The sequence below is a fragment of the Metopolophium dirhodum genome, unplaced genomic scaffold, assembly GCF_019925205.1.
Source record: "Metopolophium dirhodum isolate CAU unplaced genomic scaffold, ASM1992520v1 scaffold1, whole genome shotgun sequence".
In the NCBI taxonomy this organism is placed as follows: domain Eukaryota; kingdom Metazoa; phylum Arthropoda; class Insecta; order Hemiptera; family Aphididae; genus Metopolophium; species Metopolophium dirhodum.
Window position 1 is genome coordinate 1,521,051 of NW_026869896.1, and position 23,188 is coordinate 1,544,238.

Genomic DNA, 23,188 nt, shown 5'->3' on the forward strand with positions numbered 1-23,188 from the left:
ATTAAAGAAAAAATGGATGGAATTATTAATAAATCTTCAACACCAGCTGATTTGAATAGCACTAATAAGGCAGTATCTGATATTTTTTCAACATTTCCAATTTCTAATAATGACGAATTAGAAATAATTACTAATGCAATTAAGGAGAAAGAAGATAGTCAAAATAAATTGGTAGGTAACTGTATATATTTTTATAATATATATAATTACATGTATATATAACTCTTATTATCTAAATTTACTTATTATTTAAGTACGTTTATTTTTTTTTGCCTTCTTTAGACTAGCTAACATATTATATAATTAGAATTTTAAGTCATATATAGTTTTCAAAATTGAATTTAGCCAGACATATTTCCGTCCAGAATTGGTGATTACTCCTTGGTATCAAGTTGCATAAGAAATAAAATATGCTTACCAATTTTTAGTGAAAACCTTAATTTATTTTAGAATAAAACTGGATATTATGTTTATAACTGAAATCACTTATTAATAAATTACCTTACTAAAACATTTCTGTGTATGACAATCGCAATCAACTTGCTGACATATTATAATAATTAATAACACTTAGTAAGATCTTAAAACCCAATAAATTTGAAATTAATCATTGATGATAGTAATCAATAGTAACTAAGGTAAAATGAAATTAAGTATGTGATAATTGTTATCTTTTCCATACAAAAAATTTAATTTATTATATAAAATTAACCAACATTTGTTCTTTAAATCAAAATTAGTTAAAAAATAATTTAATTTAGTTTATGAATGTCTTTTATATATTCATATATTATATAAAATAATATGTTATAATGATTAAAAATTGAAATATAATTATATTTATTCATCTTTAACATTATATCTGTTGTGATATATGCATTTTATTTTGACAATGTATATATATTGTACACATATTTATATATTATAAGTAAATAGAATTTTATAATTTTTGATAATATACAGGTGAATATGTTGGCTTTAATGGGTGGATCTGACTACAAAGAACTGACCAGGAGGATTCTTAGGAAAATTATTTCTGATCAAATGGCAACTACATACAGTTTTACTGGACATAAGGGCAAAGGATTAAAGTTAGCCTTCAATAAAACAATATTGTCAACATTACTATGCAGTAAGCAAAATGTATATTTTGTATGGATATCTTATCAATAACTTATACACAATTATATTTTTGTTTAATATAGAAGCTGTTCAAAGTAAATTTACAACAGCTACAGTCAAGGAAGTGGAAAATGCTGCCAGTATATGGTTGACAAAAGCATCTGATCGATTAAAAAATAAATTATCCTAGTATTTTTTATATCCGTGTAATATCTAACTTAAATTAATTACACTAATAACTGTATATACTCACATATTATAAAGATAATAATGTGTGTTACTTTTTAAACTTAAATTAAAAGTTTTTCATCAACTATATTATTTTAATTGTTTTAATTTATATAATTATAAGGTACCTAGGATACATAATATTATTATAATATGACTACCTATTAATTATAGGTATAAATAAATTATCTATTGTGGTATGAAAGTATTATTATTACTTAAGGTATGAATTAGAGTATGAATTAATGGTTTAAAAATTAAAAATTTGATATGGAGATCAAATTATTTTCATGTATTCCAATGTAGTAAAAATCTTCAGCTTTTTTAAAGGGGAGATGAGCATAGTCCCTCAGCTCCACGTCGATAGATAAAAAAATTCCTTAGGTTTTATGTCAGTTGACTTATATATATATAAAACAAGCTCTGCAGACATATTTATTAAAATTTCTTCAATGAATGTAAAACAATTATTTATCTACCTTTATATTAATTATCAGTGGGTATGTTAAAACTGATTTAAATATTGATCACATATATAGAATAGTTTTATCTATTGATCTAGGTTTGTATTCTTTGATTATTCATAGAACAATAATAAAATCCAAACAATAATTCATTTGTTCTCTTAAAATAGTCTATGATTCTGAATGGAATAATTTTAAAACATGCATTGATTATTCATATAACATTACTGGAAGGTAATATTCTTTGGTTCTGAATGGAATACATTTCAAGCATATTCATAGATTTTTAATAAGTTATTCTTATGATTATTCACATCTTATTTAAAATGGGTGCACGGGAATGATTGTTTCATGAGTTATGGAGGAAATCGGATGATTATCAATTGAATAATGAATATTACAAATATTCTTAAGTATTATTCTATCAATATTCTAATATCCATTTTGTGTTACTTGGGTGTAGTTCTTGAGCCGAGTATATGCATCATTCTTAAGTCACAATTATTAGTCTGAGTGACGTGAAGATGCTTGTGATGGAAATGGGTGAACACGTCTGATTACAGGCCGTTTTAGGTCTGCTTTTATAAGGTCTTCTACTCTCCGGTGTATTCCCAATTTAAAGAAGTACAGTTCAGTTATAAAAATATATTACATAAGTTAAATATTAAATATTACATAGTCGTTATAATAATAAAAAGTAGAAAATGTAATTTTAAATATATAGGTATCTGGTATAATGGTCATAATATTTTCCAAATCCAAAATGCAGTATCCAAAATATTAAATTTTACATAATCGTTATAATAACAAAAAGTATAAATAAAAATAAAAATAGTTATATGCGAACATGATATTTTATAGTATCAATTAGAGTAATTTCGTTTTCTACTAGTATAGTATAGTATAGTATAGTATAGTATAGTATAGTAATACTATTGGAGAAAACAGATTAAATAGTTTAGCACTACTAAATATTCATCGTGAAATTATTTTAACAACAGATGAAGTTCTTAATGACTTTGCAAAAGACTCAAGAAAAATAAGATTGCTATAGCTTGTAATTTATAATGTGAAAAAATATATTAACTTTAATATAAATATTACAATTTAAATTTTTTTTTATTTTCTATTTTTACTTGTTTATAATAATAAGTCAATAAGTATGTACTGCGTGTTTAATATTAACATAAATAAATATAATTATTATTCACCTTCAGTTAATAAAAAAAAAATGTATTACTAAATAAGCGTATATAAGCGTATAACTCGGTAAATTTTAGCGCATTTAGTTTTACCACTCCTGAACAATATATTTTAGAGTTGAGCAAAAATAAAAGTCATTAAACCCCCCCCCCCCCCCCCCCCCTCGGGTAATTCCAGGCTACGCCACTGGGTCCAACATTCATCAATTTTGTCTATAGGGACTAATGCTAACGCGCATATTCTACGGACAGTTAGTTTAACTTCGGCATTGTTTTTATACTCCTCAGATAGTCCTACGTTCTGTACTTTGCGCTATATAGATTGTCCAAAATGAAACAAACATCCTTTTATTTAAGTTTGGTGCCCAAATATCTCCTTAATTGCCATAATCGTTCCAATTTCAAAGTCAATTTGAAAACATTTAGGACGGAATATTAAATCTATTCTATTTGTGGCTTCTTTAATTAATTTAAACATTCGTTTGTACGTTGCGGTAGTCTTGTTTGGTAAGAGTGCATACGCATAAATAAGAAGGTTAAAAGTTAAATATAATGTTTGTTAGGTAGCTATTAACTTAAGCCGGGGGAGAAGTAGTATGACCAACAATACCTCCCTGTACATTTTATTTTATATAAATTATTATAATTATGCAAGGTAATTCTTTTATCAGGAACATCATTTCGCAAAAAATAACGTTTTTGAAATATTTTTTCTTACATTTTATAATTGTATAAAACCATCACCTCGTATAACCAAATATTTGTTTATTTATTAACACTATTTATTAATACTTAAATAATTACCATTGGTACCATAATTTCTTGCACAAAACAATGTAACGTGTAAATCTGAAGTAATAACTTAAGTGCCGATTTAAAAGTACCATCCATAAAAATAACTTCAGCCATGCAGATTCTTCGGTACCGAATATAACTATTTTGTCATCATCTCCGTCCGACCCTAAGAATAATATTATGATACTTATATTTTAATTGTATTTACATTACATTTATTTATTATGTACATTATATCTTTATACCTAATAAAAAGTCTCTCCCGTCATTAGTAGATCGCCATTCACCATTAATTATCAAGTCCCGTAAGTTGTTAGGTAATGTGGGAATAAGTTTCATTTTTTATGGTACGCTGAAATTCGAACACTATATAACGTAGGGATGGAATGATGTACTTCATTTTGAGATGATCCTTGTAATCCTGAACTTATAACTGATCTTCTTTGTAATGAAAACAGACGATTGTCGTTTATGGTATACTTGAATAATTCGTTTATTTTCATCAACTAATATTTTAACAATATTTTTGATCCAATTTTTACAATATTTTCTTTTACTGATCAATATTAATACTCAAAGAGTTTAGAAATACAAATAATTTATTTGGGAATACCTTTAGTGGTGGGAATCATACATTGAACTCACTGTTTTGGTCCGTGGATTGGTATGAGGTGGACGTCTGTGGGGCAGCCTCGTGGATGTAGTACTGCTCCGGTCGTCGTGGTAAAAACGGTGTAAAGTCGGGTGACGGCGGCAACTATGGCTCGGCGTGCTCAACAACAGAGGTGTGCAAAGGATCGGACGGCGGCGGCAATGGCTCGGCGTTCTCGATTAAAACTCGCGTAACGGGTTGGACGGCGGCGGCGACGAATCGGCGTTCTCAACGACGATAGCGACACAACTGGATCGGACGGCGGCGGCAACGGCTCGGCGTTCTCGATCAACGTACGGTCGGACAACGGTGTCGCGGACACGGCGTTCTCAAAACTGAGAGAGGACAGGGTAGCCAACTGGACTTATGAAAGTCACTGGTTGGTGGGATTAGTCTGCGGCATTACCGTATCTACCGGTCATTAAATACCGGCCGGCTTCTGCAGACTGGAGGCAAGGTGCTGTTGAATCGTTTGGCGGAAGTTCCCGTGTATACCGGTAACAAAGTACCGGCCGGTTTACTAGCTCGCCGCACTCAGCGAAGGGGACGAAGGTACTTTTACTGTGCTCGTTGGCCTGTACTTATGCTAAGTCTGGCCGTAGCGATAGGGGTTGTGCTATGGTAAGGGTTTTGGTATCTTTGGTTGGTACGGTCGTACCTAAAACCACTTAAAATATACTGGGAGATAGCTATACTGGTCTGGATTCTGGATTACTTTCAACTTTGGTTTTAAGTTGAGGGGTTTTTATTTAATAAGCGATTTTCCGGAGGGCGGCAGGCGTCCGGAAATCGGGTGCTGCACGTGCGCTATCTGTAGCTGTGTGGGGCGATTGTGTTTGGGCGTTCGCCGGTGTTTCGCCGATTCTGCCATCGCAAGAGCGCGCGGTAGTCTTTGTGTGTGACGGTGTGGTAACGGGCCACGAGAGTGCGCCACCTAAATGGACACTCCGTTTTATCCCGTTACATCTTACTTCGTTAAAAGCTTGAGGAATTGGTTTCGTTGGATTTAGTGTAACAATATCCTGTTGTGTAAAAACAAAAATATTCTTAGTTTTTTTAATTTTGTGAAATACTTAAAAAAATTGATTTCTAAGTCCATGTCTTAAAATTAATTTTAAAATCGATTTTAAATTTTGTAAAATATAACTAATTGAAGTAGTTATGAGCTATGAAAATTTACTGCATGTAGGTAATTGCTTATAAAAATATGAATATGCTTTATATGAGAATATTTAATACAATTATTATTACCTTTAATTTATTTCGGAAACCACGTTTTGCCAATTAAAGACCATGTGGTCCGTTATTATGTGTCTTAGACATAACTACGACGTTTGAATGGGAGCGCGTAAAATAGCCGAAAATATTTCAGCCGACCCGTATTTTGGCCGAAAAATATTTCAGCCGAAAAATAATTGATTGGACAAGTATATTAGCAGAACCGTATTTTAGCCGACAAATATTTCAGCCGACAGTATTTTATCCGACAAATATTACTGCCGACCGTAATTTAGCCGACAGTATTTTATCAGACAAATATTTTGGCCGAACCGTATTTCAGCCGACAGTATTTTATCCGACAAATATTACCGCCGACCGTATTTAATTAAATTAATTATTGTGAACAAATAGCATGACGTCAGAACGTCACACATCGTCTCTTGATAAGACTGACGGTTCAAGTTCAAAATTCTAATCAAACTGTTATCACGGCCATTTCAATAATTCAATATTTCATAAGAAATACAATGAACTATTATAGGTAGAAAACAATGTTAGAAAAAGATAAATTTTTTTGGTGTTTGTGTGTTTTTTTTTCTGTAAGCACTAACTTTTAATACGTGTTCTTTACAAGTTTATACATATACACCGACCAAAAATATGAATCTAAACCCTTTTTTTCGTCGATACAAATAATTTATAGTATTTTGGACCATACTCATTATACGCAAATCATTCAGTTAAGTATTAAATATTAATAATATCTACTATTTTACTAATATATTATACTATTGCAATTCATAGTATTCACTGTTTGTCCTCCAATTTATGCTGGTGTACACAATTTTTATAATTATTAACCATACCTACTAATGAATATTTATTTATTGTGTTTTTCTTTTTGAGCCATCTTTTTGTACGTGTTACAGGGACGTTTGCTTTTGTCATCTGCGTGTCAACGGTGATCAATGGTAATCAATGGTTCTCAATGGTTTAATAGTCCATTCAACAAAATGTGTTTCAATATCTAATAAAACATGTTTGCCAGAGTGTGTTAAACTAGAAAATGTGAGGAAATTAAAATACCTTGGTTTAATTCTTTGCTATAAACTCAAATGGGATAGCCATATACATTTTTTAAATACTACTTTGTGAAAATTCTTCTTCATATTTAAAAAAGTTAAATATATAATTAATAATGAACAAAAAAGAATTATTTATTTATCCTTGGTACAATCTATTTATACTTATGGTATTTGAATTTGGGGAGGAACTTTCAATAATCATCTATCCACATTAATAGTAACTATAAACTGCATAATTAAATATCTACATAATTTATCAATTCATACAAGTACCACATTAATTTATAAAGAACTAAAAGTAAATGATTTTAGGTTTTTAATTAAGTTGAACTATAGAAAAATAAACATTTTATACCTATTCATAATAGAGTTTTGGGTCAAATGAGTGTTATATAATATAATGGTCTTAAATTATGTATTCTAATAATATTGTATTGATAAGAATTGCTCCCCCAGCACAAGCTTTGCTTATATGGGGTGCTGCAATCTAATTTATACTATATTTTTCTATACAATGTATCACTGTTTATTTTGCAAAATATATATTTTATTATTATTACTTATAATTGTTTTATCACAAATAAATGTGTAGTGTAGAATTGGGTTAGAATAAAGCTTTTCAGCTCGATAAGTAAATGAATGAATAAGGAAACATAATTATATGATACTTGCATATTTGTATTGTTAATTTACAATTATATTGGTATTAAAAACTAAAATTTTACTTCTGTTTTAAGGCGTAAAAAAGTAAAAAATACATAATTTTCACAGGAAAATGAAATATTATTGAAACAGAAACAAATATTAAAACATCCAAAACCAGTGTAACTCATCAAGCAGAAATGTATTTAATTCAAAAAGAAATTGAAGATTTAAAAAAAGAAGAATCCTTCCTAAGAAATCATCCTTTTGGTTACCATTCTCTTGAATCTCATAACATATTGTTTGAATTCTACTATTAGTACTTAAATTAAGTATTAGTACTTAAATCTATGTTTGATACAATTATTGATTTATGTTCAAAAATTAATTTTAGTTATTTTTATAGCTGGAAAGTTGAAAAATTCTGTCTTAAAGACCAAATTCTCATGTTTTTAATACAATTAAGATTGAATTTAGCTTAGCCAGATTTAAAACTAGTGAATCCATTGTTGGTAGTACTATTTTAACATTAATTAGTGTTATTCATGACATTTTTTATGTTAACTTCAACCAAAATTATTGCTTGCCAGAAGGTTTCAATAATTTTAAAAATTGTAGAATAACATTAGACTGTACTGAAATTTCATTCAATATTCCTAAACTACTACTGGACTCTTTTGGAGGGCCCAGTAAAAGGAGGTTTTACTGTATTACTACTAGGTCAATATAAGTATATTAATATGTACATTATTATATATTTTTTGGATATTATATACAATTTAAATATAATACAAGGAGAAATTGCCTTCATTACAAATTGTACAGCAGTAGGACTGAGATCCTAAATAGAAGTGAATACTACTGTATATTATCATAATATTAAGTTGTAATTTGAACCAATACTAGGATTTCAAAGGTTTCAAGAATATAGTACTTTTTTTGAAGGATTTGGTTTTTCAAAAATCGTAATTTATCGAGCAAACCTAAAAACTTCAATATTGATTGTATCGTCTTGTTATCTTCGAGGCTCAATGCAGTGACACCTCTAGATCAAATTTATGTTCTCAAAAAAACTGTGTATCGTGTTTAAGTTTGAGAAATTAGAAAAACAAAATTTCTCGCCAATTTTTTTTTTTGAATAATTCAAATATTGAACACTTTATTTACCTACTTAATAATTGAGATAAAAAAACTATTACTGGCTGGCGAATGATCTAGGTACGCTTCTGCTTCGATCCTTGAAGGTTTCATAACGATAGGACTTTTATTGAAGGATTTATGTTTTTAGATAGGTTTTTAAATTTCGTATTATATCGAAAACCTAAATCATTCAATATAAGTTCTATCGTTATGAAACCTTCAAGGATCGAAGCAGAAGTGTACCTAGATCATTTGATAGCCAGTAATAGTTTTTTTATCTCAATTATTAATTAGGTAAATTACGTGTTCAAAATTTGAATTATTCAAAATAAAAATTGGCGGGAAATATTGTTTTGCTAATTTCTCAAACTTAAATACGATACACGGTTTTTTTGAGAACATAAATTTGATCTAGAGGGGTCGATGCATTGAGCCTCAAAGATTACAAGACGATACAACCCATATTGAAGGTACTAGTACTTCAAAATGTATATCCAATGTTGTGTTGTTTGCTCAAATATATATATTAGAGTGAATTGATCTATTATTTTATAGGTTTTAATTTGTTATTCTTATATACCTATCGATTTATAATAATAAATAATGAGCTACACGCCTACTAAAATAAATGCGAAAAAAAGTTCAAAATATTTATTACTTAAAATGTTATACAGACGTATACTATAAGAAAACGTCTGGTTATACGAATAATCACTTAATGTATTTTTCAACTTTTTGCTACTCCGATTACGGGCGAAAAAATGATCGCACGTATTTCGACCATAGACCATTTTAGTAATCACTGTATCTTATGAAAAAACCAGTCTGTTTTTGTTCATGTACAAAATGTATCTGAACCACTCAGAACCCCCTGCAAAAAAGTTCTAATGCTGTGCCTGATAGTTATTAACATAGCATAGTGTTTACTGAAATAATTCAGATTTGTTTGTTTAATTAATATAGGTAGTATTAAAACAATTTTGTTAATTTAACACAAGAAATCGATAATATTTTTAATAAAATTAACTTAAACTATAAACTCAGTGGTTTATTTTATTATGATTGCTTCTAACAGTAATTCAAGAAAGATAATGTGTTTAGTGGTGAAAATGTATGTCTTCTTGCCAATTATATAATATTAGGTTGCTGAGTAGGTATAATATTACATATAAATAATAATGTTTATTTTAGTAGCAGTAAAAAATCTGTAGGAGGGATACATTTCCAATTTGTTCTACACTTGTGGGCTGTGTCATTATAACTCAATATTTTTGTGATATTAAAAATATTTTTAAGTACGGCCTGCAAATGAGTGTGGTGGTAGTGTAGTGGTAATAGTAATCTATGCATAATAAGCCGTCTAAAAACACAAATATCACAAATTTGATACAATCAGAATTCAATTAAAAGTTTAAAATTAAATGTCATACCGGAAACACGTATTATAAGATGTTACAACCAATAGGTATTAGGTAGGTACGTCGGTAGTATACAACTTATGCAATTATTATATTAATTTATTTATTTTTAAGTTAGTATTGCTAACTTGTAGTTATAATTTATAAGCAGTAGTTAGGTTTTTAGATATTTTATATTAAGATTTTTGTATTTGTATGTTGAAAACGCTGTTATTTAATTTTTAAATATTCGAGAAATTTATGTCTCTCTGTTATCAAAATCTGTAATTCTGTTCCAGCCACAACCCGACAACCGTGGTATATACATAGATAATAAAGATATCTTTATTATCTATGGGTATATAGCACGATTTAAGATAATATTATACAGTATATATAGTATATTATCTTAAATCGTGGTATATAGTTTAAATAAAATATAATTATTATCAAATAATATAATAATTATCATTCAGTGGAACAATGATGAAACCTCACATACAAAAATATAATTTTAAGAAATTAATTGTTGGCCACACATTTTATGCCGCCGTCTTTCACCCAGGTCTTTACCATTTTATATTTTCAACTATAATATCTTATCACGAATATTTGTCGGCTAAAATATGGTTCTGCGTAAATATTTGTCGGCTAAAATACGGTTCGGGGTAAATAATTGTCGGCTAAAATACGGTTCGGTGCAAATATTTTTCGGCCGTAATATTTGTCGGCTAAAATACTGTCGGCCGTAATATTTGTCGGCTAAAATACTGTCGGCCGTAATATTTGTCGGCTAAAATACTGTCAGCTGTAATATTTGTCGGCTAAAATACTGTCGGTTGTAATATTTGTCGGCTAAAATACTGTCGGTCGTAATATTTGTTGGCTAAAATACTGTCGGCTAAAATACTGTCGGATTTAATATTTTCGGCTAAAATATAGCCCCTCGTTTGAATGTCTTAATATTGCACGGCCGCCGCAATTATCCACACATTTATAATATTCGTTGTCTTCACGTATCCCGTCTATTATGTGTAAATATTTGTCCACTACAAGTAAGTCCTGATTTTTTTCCGACTTGAATTTAAACCATTCCATAAAGGTGAAAAAAAATTAAATATGTAGGAAAGATTTTTTTGCAGTACCTACCTCACTCAAACTACAAACTAAAATCATAATCATTATTTGAAAACCACAGTGGACTTGTATGTATATTGTATATTTATAATATATTGATAGATGTCAATTATCATGTGATAGGTACCTATAATACTATCTTATACTCACCATTAAATAAGTTTACAGATATCATAACTTAGCCGATATAGATATATACAGGGTGATTTTTTTATCGTGAACCAGTTAATATCTCGGGAAGTATAAGGAATTTTAAAACAATTTTTTTTAAACTTTCTATATTTTACTATTATACACTGTGTTACAATTTTGATAATTTTAACTCCCTCCCTTATTTGATAAAACACTATCAACTTTCGATATTCAAATGGCAATACCTATTTTCGATAACGAAAAATCTATAAACATGCTGAAAAATTAATTTTGACGTTTACAGAATTTAATTTGAGGAATCCGTTTGCGACTTATTAATGCCTAAATATTCGTTAAATTTACTGCTACTGGGCAATTTAACAAACACAACAGTAAAAACCGGTCAAAGCGAAATTTTATTTCAATTTAACAATACCCATAACGGTCATAATCGATAATAACAAGATATATCATAGATAAACAATACTATTAAAAAAAAATTTCTTATCATCACTCCCACCAGAACACCGAGTGTCAGTGAACGACTGTATCAGCTATAAACAAGGACTAAGATATAATGGACTGGAAACCGGTTTCGCAGGGGTTTTTTTTATAAAAAAAAGTATTTATATCCTGTGCACACAACTATGTATATACATACTAAATATTAATACCTACGTATCTTATATTAAATCTAAATTGGTACAAAACTATAAAATATATTGGTAGGGAGCTAATGTAACCCGTAGGTACAGATAAACAGTAACTAAATAGTAAAATACTGTATTATAGACATTTCAAATTTGATATATTTAGGGACGATTGTGTGCTGGGTGTATGATATTTGTTGTACAAAATAGCGTACACAAATGCAGTGAAAATCATTTAAAAGAAGATACGGCTGCAGGAAGTATGTTTAAAATACTAGTTGGTTAAATTTAATTGAGACATAAATTAAACTGGTATGTCAACAACGGTACAATTTTAGGATCAGTTCACCCACCCCTACTTTTGCCCATCCTAAATTAACCACTTTTTTGGTGTGCACAGGCACATAACTGGTGTTTTGACTTTGTGCCATTATATTTCTGATGAGTATCAAAAAGTTGTTGACTCACCTATTTAACTTGTAGATACAATTTTTATATAAATTAACACAAACAATTACAATATTTCATTTTATAATATTTATGTATTTTCAAGTAGAAGTAAACAAGTATAAGTTGATAAAGTCAAAGGATGATGAACCAAACATAAATAATAGTTTAAAAACGGTTAATAAGAAACTACCAAAAAATACAAATTCTTTAGAAATTAGTAATATTTTTTTTAATACTAATAGTATAATAGTATGATAGTACTGTAAAAACAATATGTTTAGGTGATTTTAATGATGTGTCAGCTGAGAACTATAAAAAGTCTGAAGAAGAAGGTGTTGCTAAAATTGATATGCCAAAACTCATTGAATTAATTGAACCATGTGCACCGCTTTGGAACTTCAAATTGTCACTGAGTGAAGGATCTGATACGATCAAGAGTAATCTGTGGAATAGTATATATGTAAATTTTAATGGTAAACCTAAAAGCAATTAGACAATTTATAAAATCCAATTACTATTATAATCGACTTATTTAAAAAGGAAAATATTCAATTCCTGCATTAAAAAAAAGTTGGGAGTACTTAAAAGAAAAGTACACTAGGGAGAAAAAAATTGCACCATCTGGCAGTGCATCTATAAAAAGAGAGTGGCCTCATTTAAAAAGTTTACAGTTTTTAGATGACGTAGTATTATGTCAAAAGCGGTAAATATCAATTTATTAAAAATAAAATATAATAATTTTATTTTTAATACTAGCGAAGAATTTGATATAGATGAACCTTCAAAACGGAAAAAAAGTATGTATTATATGTTATAAAGATTATTATCTATGTAGTAAGCAAGCTACTACTTAATAGTAAAACAAATCCCACGGGTACATAATCATACTATACTATAATTTGACGCGGTACGCAGCGGCCACCAGTACAAAGTACAGGTACCGCAGCGACCAGTCTACACTTTTCGTCAACCGCCACTACGGGCTACAGCGCGACAACGCCAACTCCCCCACCGCGCCACAAAGGCACAAGGTGGGACGGGAAGGCGAGTCGGGTAGAACGAGTACCGGCCGTCGTAAACTCGTCAGTTAGAGAAAAACCGTTCGTCTCTAAAAACCACACACACACGTTGTGAGCACGTACCACGACCACAACCAGAGATATATATATATTTTCATATAGCCCGCCGTCATTTGTTCTTTTTTTTTGATATATTTCTTTGTTACATATATTTATATATCTACGTGTACCCGGTACGGGGTAAAATAAACCCAATCTTCGATACCCGAAATTGTGTTTGTTTTTTTACGCTCGAGTGTGCCACCCAATATACCACACCAACGACCGGCTCTCCGCGGACCATCCACCACCACCGTCGTAGCCGCGTCAAATTTAGATACTGTAATTCGGCATATATCGGATAATAGAAACGGAAATAAGGGTTCCTTCTGTTTATTAAATAATATTACATTTTAATGTCTTGTTTGGGAAACGGATATTGGGAACTCATTGAACCATATAATTGCTCTGTATACCACAATGTTCAAAGTATAAAAATGTGGAACAGTAGAATGATTATTTTGATTACAACACTGTACGCAACGATAGTCATTATAAAAAATATTAAAATTATATTAAAAATGATTATATCAAATCGAATACACAGAATTATACTGGAAGTTATAAAATGCGTGGGCCGGAACGATGGTCACACACATCACATCCGTGAGTCGAGATACAGTAGCTATAGGCAAGGGGTACGGGGAACTTCATATATAAGGGAGCCCGAATCGGCCTGTTTTCAGACGTGTACTACCACCCATTAGTGCAAGCACCTTCACGCCACTCTGTACGAGCATATTTTGGACTTAGAAAAATTATCAACAATCTAATAAAATTCACAATAAAACAACAATTGTCTTTTATTTATTATCAACCACGACTACAACATCAAACAAATTGTCTGCGACCTGCAACTATAATATCTCGGCAGCCACTTATCTACTATCAGTACTACGATAGTAGGTACCAAGCTACCGAGAATATTACACTGGCGCAGTCGAAAAAGGAGGTTCAAGGAGTTTCAAGACGAGGCGAGCAGTCGAAGCGGTGGATTTAAATTTCCAAAGGCGAGTCTAGCAGTCAAGGCGGCTATATTCAACTTCGGAGATCCAGTACCGGCGCAACGGCTACACCACGTCAGCAGCTCCACGGAGGTAACAGTTGAGGTCTGATCAACCAAGGCGACTCCAGAATCAACGAACAATTCAAGACGGGCCAGCAGACAATCAAGGAAAATGAACACAGCAGTGGCAACAACGTTGTTGTGAGTATATTAATTAAGTGAAGATAGATAATTAAAATTAAAATTGTATAGCTTGAAGTGCACGTCTCACGTTGATACATATATATCAGCGTTTATTTTATACTTGGTGGTGGTGTAAAATATTAGGGAAAAATATTCGAATAAAAATAAATAAAGAAAAAAAAATAGGAAACAAGCTTGGGAAGAACTATATACGTATTTTATGATAGACAGCTGTAGACTGATCTAGGATTTTTATGGTAAATAGACGGTAAGGACCGATCTAAGATTTTTTTGTGATAGACAGCTGTAGACTGATCTAGGATTTTTATGATAAATAGACGGCAAGGACCGATCTGAGATTTTTTGTGGTAGGCAGCAGGGACTGACCTAAGTATTTTATGGTATTTTGTGATAGGCAGCAGGGACTGACCTAAGTATTATATGATATTTTGTGATAGACAGCGGGGACTGATCTAATAAATTAAAGTAGACGGCGATAGGCTGATCTAGGAAATTGATGCACGCGCGTAGCATTTTTGAATTATATATGAGAATAATTGATTAAAGTGAAATATTGAATTTTGAATTGAAATATAATTGTTGAAAGAATTTAAGTGATATATATTGAAAAAAAAGAGATTTTGAATTAAAAGGCAGTAGATGACCTTGTTAAAGTAATTGACGTCAAATTTTGAAAAGTTTTGGAAAAAAAAAAGAGAGATTATATATAGGGGCGCCCTAGGATAAGAAATAGTATAACGTTACTAAGAATAAGTTAATAGAATAATTATTAGAAATCAAAAAAATTGTTAGTGTTTAGAAGATTAAATGGTAAAGCGCGTAAATTAGGAAATTAAATCATTTAGGAAAAATTAGTAATAGGACTTTTATAGTTTATAGTCTACAAAAATAAGGGATAGGAAGTCGAATATTATTAGAGGGATTTACGGAGTAATTAACCGGGGATTTTTTGTTATAATATTACTTTTAATTAAAAACATTGTACAGTCATTTAAATTAAATAATATAATATTATATTATTATATTATGTGACATTAACACTATTATCATTATTACTATTATCGCTATTATTATTACTATTACTATTATCACTATTATTATTACTATTACTTTTATCATTATTATTATTATTATTACTTTTCCACTCATGTTAGAGGTTATGTTTAATATTCGTAGTTGTTGTTGTCGTGTGCGAACGTGGGACGCACATCGTTCCTAACTTACTGAATTATTATGTATGTGTATTGAAGTTATTGAAAGTAATAAATTGTTGTAAACGAAAGTATTAGTTATTTCTTACATCAGAAGTGGGATAAAGAACGAATGTTAATTATGGATGGTCAGATGAATGCGGATAAAGAACGAATGTTAATTATGGATGGTCAGATGAATGCGGATAAAAATGTCGACGGCGAGACGCAGTACTCTACTGATGAAGTGAATCGTGTGATCTTCGGCCAGAGTACTCGGAACACTCAGAGCCATGTAAAGGAAGACGGGAACGCGATTTTGATGCAGACATTACTCAAACAGAATGAATAACTAATGAGAATGTTAGCGATAAAGGAGAAACCGCCAGAGGAGGTATACGCTCCACCGGCCTTGTCAAAAATACTACCAACGTTTGATGGTAAGTGTAAGCCCCACGAAGCGGCGGATTGGTTGAGCACGCTCTGTGGAGTGGCGTCATTACATCGTTGGTCGGATGCACTCAAGTTGGAGGCGGCGAGAGTAAACGTGGATGGTCCAGCCCGCCAATGGTATATTGGGTGAAGATTCAATTCATGGGCAGAATTTGAACAGCAGTTTAAAGCAACGTTCTTCAGAAAGGTTAACACGGGCAGTCGATGGAAGGCATTGGCAGCGCGGGTGCAAGGTAAAAACGAAAGTATTCTAGACTACTTCCACGAAAAGGTTCGACTTTGTCGAGATTTGGAATTAGATTTGTTTGATACCAAGGAACAGTTATTAGACGGTATCCAGTCGAAAGAATTATTTCAATATTTGTTAAGCCGTACTCATAATGACTAAAATGAGTTACTATTTGACATTATGGACTACATGCGGTTAGTGGAGCACAGAAATGTTCGATTTCAAAATAAAATAGTTTTGTCCAATTCAAATGAGAAGCAGTGGCCCAGAGGAGAAAGTCCTAAGCCCAAAGCAGAAAGTTCGAGTAGGAGTCAGAAGGGTGTTGAGTCAGCAACAAGCCGGATATGTTACAACTATCGATCCAGAACACACATTGCGCCAAGTTGTCCCAGTCCAGTAAGACCAAAAGGAGCATGCTACAGTTGCGGTTCAACAGCACATCATCGATCAGCGTGTCCGGAACGTGATCAGAAAAATAGGAATGACACAAATGAAGAATCTCGGCGACAGAACGAGCGGCAACATAGTGGATCAGCAGGAGAGATCAGACTGTTGGAGCCAGCATATAATGTAAGGGTAAGTATAATATTATGTAAGGAGACTGTTACTGTTAATGCATTGGTAGATAGTGGTAGCCCAATTTCTTTGATTAAGTCTCATCTTATCCGGACTTGTGAACGAAAACCGTTTAATAATGATATTTTTATTTCGGGTATCAACGGGTCTCAATTGAGTATTGAAGATGTTACTGATGCTACGGTTTTATTAGTTGATTATGATTTAAATAAGAAACAAATATTTTATGTGGTAGATGATCAGACTATGTTATCCAAATGTTTATTGGGTAGAGATTTTATTAAGGGGATGAATATTTGGTTTGGTGAAGATGGTAGGATTATGGTAAATTCGAAGCAAGAACAGTGTAATGGTAATGACTTCTTGGTTGACTTAGGGTTAATAGAGTATGAGTTGGGAGATGAGGTGGAGTTGAACATAGGTGAGGTGTCATTTAGTGATAGATGTAAGTTAAAAAAAATATATGATAACTGTTACTCAAAGGTGTTAAAGCCAGAGACTCCTGAGATAAACTACGAAGTTAATATAAGTTTGAAAGACCACACTCCTTTTAATTACCAACCTCGACGATTATCATATGTAGAGAGGAACGCAGTGAAGGATATAATTTGTGAGTTATAAAGGTATTATAAAGGAAAGTAAATCTGAATTTTGTTCGCCCATAGTATTAGTCAAAAAGAAAGATAATACATATCGAATGTGTGCGGATTTGAGAGAATTAAATAAAAGAGTTGTGAAAGAACATTACCCGATTCCACATATAGATGATCTATTAGATAATTTAAGAGGGAAGATCTTCTTCACAAAGTTAGATTTAAAGAATGCCTATTTCCATGTGAAAGTATCGGAACAGTCGTCCAGATATCTCTCTTTTTCAACATTTTTGGGGCAATATGAGTATGTCCGATTGCCTTTTGGGTACTGCAATAGTCCCTCAGCATTCATGAGATATATTGAAACAGTATTTAGGGAATTAATAAGGTCTGGAAAGTTATTAGTTTATTTAGATGATTTGTTGATAGCCACAGAAACTATAGCAGAAAATTTGGAAATAATAGAATCGGTATTAATAGCATGTTATAATAACTTGCTTGAATTGAGGGAAGATAAATGTTTTTTTCTGCAGTCGAGGATAACATATTTGGGTTATGTGGTGGATAAGGATGGAGTTAGACCGGATCCGGCTAATGTAGCAGCAGTGACACAATTCCCAATACCTAAATCAATAGCCAATGTACACAGCTTTGTAGGACTAGTCAGTTATTTTAGGAGATTTATTGAAAACTTTTCCATTTTGGCAGCACCACTGTATGCGCTGTTAAGGAAGGGAGCTCAATTTAAGTTTGGGGAGAAGGAGTCACAGGCCTTTGAGTTGTTAAAGAATATGTTGGTGCAAATGCCGATTTTGGCATTATATTCTCCGTCAGCTGAAACCGAGGTGCATTGTGATGCTAGTGCATTGGGTTATGGAGTGATCCTATTACAGAAACAGAAAGACGGTCTAATGCATCCAGTATTTTATTATAGTAAGAGAACCACTGAGGTAGAAGCTAAATATCATAGTTATGAATTGGAGTGTTTGGCGTTAGTGTATGCAGTGAAGCGTTTTCATGTTTATCTCAATGGTATTAAATTCAAAGTGTTCACTGATTGTGAAAGTTTCAAGTTGACTATGAACAAGAAAGATATGAACCCTCGGATTGCAAGATGGGCGTTATTATTTCAGAATTATGATTTCAGTATTGAACATCGTGCAGGAAGTAAAATGAAACACGTTGACGCATTAAGTCGGAATACCAATATGTTAATGTTGTATGAAAATACTTTCGAGCAAACGTTGTCGATTAAACAGATTGAAGATAAAGATATTAACAAGTTAAAAGAGCGGTTGAAGAAATGTGAGGATAAGTACTTTGAAATGAGAAATGGTTTAGTATATAGTGTAACAATTATCGTCATCGACATCGTACATTACTCCCTACGTTGAGCACGGCTAATATGCTGAGTGTTAGTAATAACAAATGTATGTATATATATGTATGAAATATATATTATGCTGACGCGATGTTTAGCTCACATCGTGTAAATACCGACCTGGACGCCTGGCGGGAGTCAGTTATGATAGAGTCGACAGTGAGGTAGTCGATAGAATAGAGTCGGCGGTTGATGGTTGGATGGTCAAGAATGAAGAGTCGACAGTGAGGTGGTCGATAGTGGAACTCGAGGGCTGACAACGACCTGAAGAGGACCTGCGGACGACCAGCTCAACCCACATTTGGACATCGGCACCCACGACACACCATGGCCCGATCGGTAGCCCGGAGTTATAATTTATAAGTATACTTTCAATATTGTAACTTGTAGTAAATAATAATAATACATCAATAACAGATATATATATATATATATACATTACGTTGAGTACTTGCTTCACATAAGGTAACCCTGATCCCTAGTAATAATATCACACACCGAGGTCGAGTCTCCGAGACCTCGTTAATAAAAACAGAACGACACCGGAACGGGTAAGAGCCCAGGTGAAGAGGAGACGTTACAGTTGGTGGAGGCGCCCGTCCCTGGAGTCCCGATTTTTTTTTAGAAATTATATTTTGTTTTTTCTCGAGAAAAATTTCGATTCTAAGGTACACCCCTTGTGTTGTGATATTATTGTTGGGTGTCATGTGAATCTTATGTGAAGTTATTGGCCTAATAATTCTTGATGGATGTCAAATTTTATATTAAACGAAATACTAATAATCAGATTGCTAAAGTAACAAAATTAAATATTTTATTTTTAAATGAACACTTCGATTCAAAAATAAATGCAACAGAATTGATCGGCATATTACGACAAATCGATGAGAATAATTTAGGAGATTTTTTTGAAAATTCGAAATTTGGAAAGATACCTTTATCGGCTAAGTTAGTTAAAAAATTTACGCTTTGCACATTATACGAAGTCGAATGTTTAAGTAAAGATGAATTTAATAAACTAACACCAGTAGAAAAAAAATTTGAATTCATAATATCTCAGAAAACGGTATCGTGGATACTTTTGTTAGATAAATCTGAAGTAGTCGGTTTTTTAAAATTTTGTAACATACATTGTGAAGAATCGTCAACTCTCTTACACTTAAGGGATCTCGCGAAATCAGCAATAAAAACTTTTAGAGTTGGACTTCTTGATACCGAAGATAAAGATAATTATAACGATAGTACTGCAGATCTTACCTTTACTGAAAATAAGTTATCATTAGATTTCAATAATAGCCTGAAAAATCATTGTGAAAAAAATATTAGCGAACCAGACTCACAGGTAGAATTAGAAAATAAGGGTACCGATACGGTTGGACCTAAAGACGTGGCCCAACAGTTAGAAAATCTCTTAATAGACCAATCACTTTCACCAATTAAAAATACTGAGCAACCGAATAATTTAAAATTTGAATCCGTAGAGGTAAATCAAAATAATAAATTGAACGCTAGTTCAAAAATTGATAATATAGTTAAATCAAATACGAAAAATAAAATGGCAAGACCTCAACAATTTGTACCTAATATTTTCAACGGTTCGGGCGATGAATGCGTTTTAGAATTTTTCGAGTACTTTAACGTGGTAGCTACTGCTAATGAGTGGTCTCCGCAAATAAAACTAACATACTTGCCATTATATTTAAAAAATTCCGCTTATAAATTATACAAGACATTAACAATTAATAACTTATATCCGACTTTTGATGAAATAGAACAAATATTTAAGGAAAAATTTGCATCGCCGGCTAGGAATCGTATGTTAAGAAACAAATTACGAAATAAAAAATTAAAATCGACAGAAACAATATCGGAGTTCTTAGCAGATATTTTATACTTAATCAGTCAAACAAATTGCACCATTCCTGAAACCGAGAAAATTGATATAATATTAGAGGCACTAACACCAGAATATTATAACACTGTAACTATTATGAATAATGACACTTTAGACAACTTGGAAATTAATTAAAAGAAAATAGAAAATTCGAAATTGATGCACACAGATTTTCAAAATATAAGTTCCGTAGATATTAACACTCTTAGGAAAGAAAATGAATTTTTAAAATCTAAATTAAATAATATTAACAATGGTAATAGACATTTTAACCAGAAAAAGAAATTTAATAATAATATGCATGTGAATAGTCCTAGCCCATATTACAATCTTCAAAATAATCCAAACAATGCATTCAATAATAATATTATGTGCAATTACGACCCATGCAATAATAACAATAATAGTTATAGTAATCAAAAACAGAATTTAAATAATTCATTTTATCCAAACAACAATTTTAGTAATCAAAACTATAGTTCAAATAATTCATTTATTCCAAACGATTATGTTAATAATCTAAATTATCACCCAAACAATACTTTTTATCCAAATAATAATTACAACACAAATAATGAAATTAGACAGAATCAATATATAGATCCTAATAAACACTTCCATCGAAAAAATACATATAACCCTCCAAATCATTTTAATAGTAATAATGGCTATACACAACCAAAGTGGGGTGATAGGTATAAAAATAGGCCTAACCAAAAAAGTCAGCAATATTATAAAAATAATGTGTATAATAGTAATCAAGGTGCAAATTTTAACGAACAAAACGTAGGCCAAAATTATCAAAATCCATCGCATGCTACAAATGGTATCAATCAAAATAATGTAGACGTAAATAACGTGATGAATCAGCACACTATCGGTCAGGTGCCTGATAATGATACACGTAATTTGAATAAAACATATTTTCATAATAATCAAAAAAACTATTAAGGCAAGAGAGAGTGGTTAGACTCCCTCTATGCCAGCAAAAAAATTCTAACGATACCATTTCTAGTACAACATTGTTGGAAACAATAATAGCGAAAAAATATAAAAATGACGAAACCTTATTTCCAATTCCAAAACAATTAAAAAACTTAAAAATTAACGATAAACATAATGAAATTGATATTAATAAAAACACTGACATAGACGATTATAATATAGATAGTTTATTCAATGAAAAAAAAGTAGCAGTCATGAGTGACCATAATATGCATCACAAATTCGCAAGTAAAAATTCAGTAACTGTTGAAAAGCAAAAAAATAATGACAATACGATACAAAAATGTATAACGACGTGTAATCCGACCTCGCTTCCGGCAGCATTCGAACCAGGTCAAATACTTGAGGTAGTAGGCAAAATTGAAAACATAGAACATAATTTTGTAATAGACACAGGGGCCACTGCGTCTATAATTAATGCTGACAATTTACCAGTAGGAATCACTCCAAAGGCAATCGATTGCGTAAAGCTAATTACGGCAAACGGTTCCGATTTAGAACTACTTGGTATTATTAATACAGTTGTTGTGTTCGAAAATATTAAATTCCCTATTAAATGCATGGTAGTTAGGAACTTAGTTGGACCTAGTTTAATGGGTACAGACTTTTTAGAATTATATCAAGCCAAAATAAATTTTGTTAATAAGCAGATAGTTATAACAGGTGATAAAGGTTTAGTTGTTTTGGAATTCGATCAAAAACGTAGAGCGTCAGATAATATTAAATTGAAAATTGAAAAAATAGTTGATGAAACTACATTAAATAGGGATACGGATAATGACAACAAAATTGAAAAAATGAGAAATTTAAAAGTATAATTTGATTGATTAATTAAGTTAGAAAAAAAAATTTAGTTAATTTAATTAATACAATTGGTAGTAGTCACTATTTAAGTATAAATGTCCTAGGATTGATTAATTAAGTTAAAAAAAAAAAAGAAATTTGAAAAAAAAAAAGGGTTTTAATAGAGAATATAATAACGGTGTTATTATTTAATTGTCCATTTGTTAGTTATACGAATTTAATATTTTGTTTAGTATTTATTCACCGCTGCTATTAATTGTATATTTAATTATTATAAACGATTTAATTTATTTTACGCTAGTGTGTCACTTATATTTTGATTAAGTTTAAAAATTATTATAAATTATTACTATTATTTTAACTAGAATCCTATATTTATTTAATTAAATTATTATGACTATTAATTAATGAGTCAAAA

The 23,188-nt window shown here is 31.1% G+C and overlaps 1 protein-coding gene and 1 pseudogene across 1 annotated transcript; one reads left to right on the forward strand and one right to left on the reverse strand.

Annotated features, from left to right (window-relative positions):
* Positions 1-1,985: 1,985 nt before the first annotated feature.
* LOC132953270 (uncharacterized) lies at positions 1,986-11,046 on the reverse strand (annotated as a pseudogene).
* Positions 11,047-12,407: 1,361 nt separating this feature from the next.
* LOC132953271 (uncharacterized) lies at positions 12,408-16,187 on the forward strand. Its single transcript, XM_061025791.1, has 5 exons — positions 12,408-12,534; positions 12,599-12,790; positions 12,858-13,020; positions 14,376-14,532; positions 15,951-16,187. The coding sequence occupies exons 1-5, from the start codon at positions 12,408-12,410 to the stop codon at positions 16,185-16,187; spliced, it is 876 nt and encodes a 291-aa protein (XP_060881774.1).
* Positions 16,188-23,188: the final 7,001 nt, after the last annotated feature.

What these genes read in the sequence shown, in the direction of transcription:
- LOC132953271 (XM_061025791.1), top strand. Translation starts at nt 12,408, where the DNA reads ATGTATTTTCAAGTAGAAGTAAACAAGTATAAGTTGATAAAGTCAAAG. An exon ending in TACAAATTCTTTAGAAATTA is followed by an intron (nt 12,535 to 12,598) that starts GTAATATTTTTT and finishes CAATATGTTTAG; the next exon opens with GTGATTTTAATGATGTGTCA. An exon ending in ACGTCAGCAGCTCCACGGAG is followed by an intron (nt 14,533 to 15,950) that starts GTAACAGTTGAG and finishes TTCTTACATCAG; the next exon opens with AAGTGGGATAAAGAACGAAT.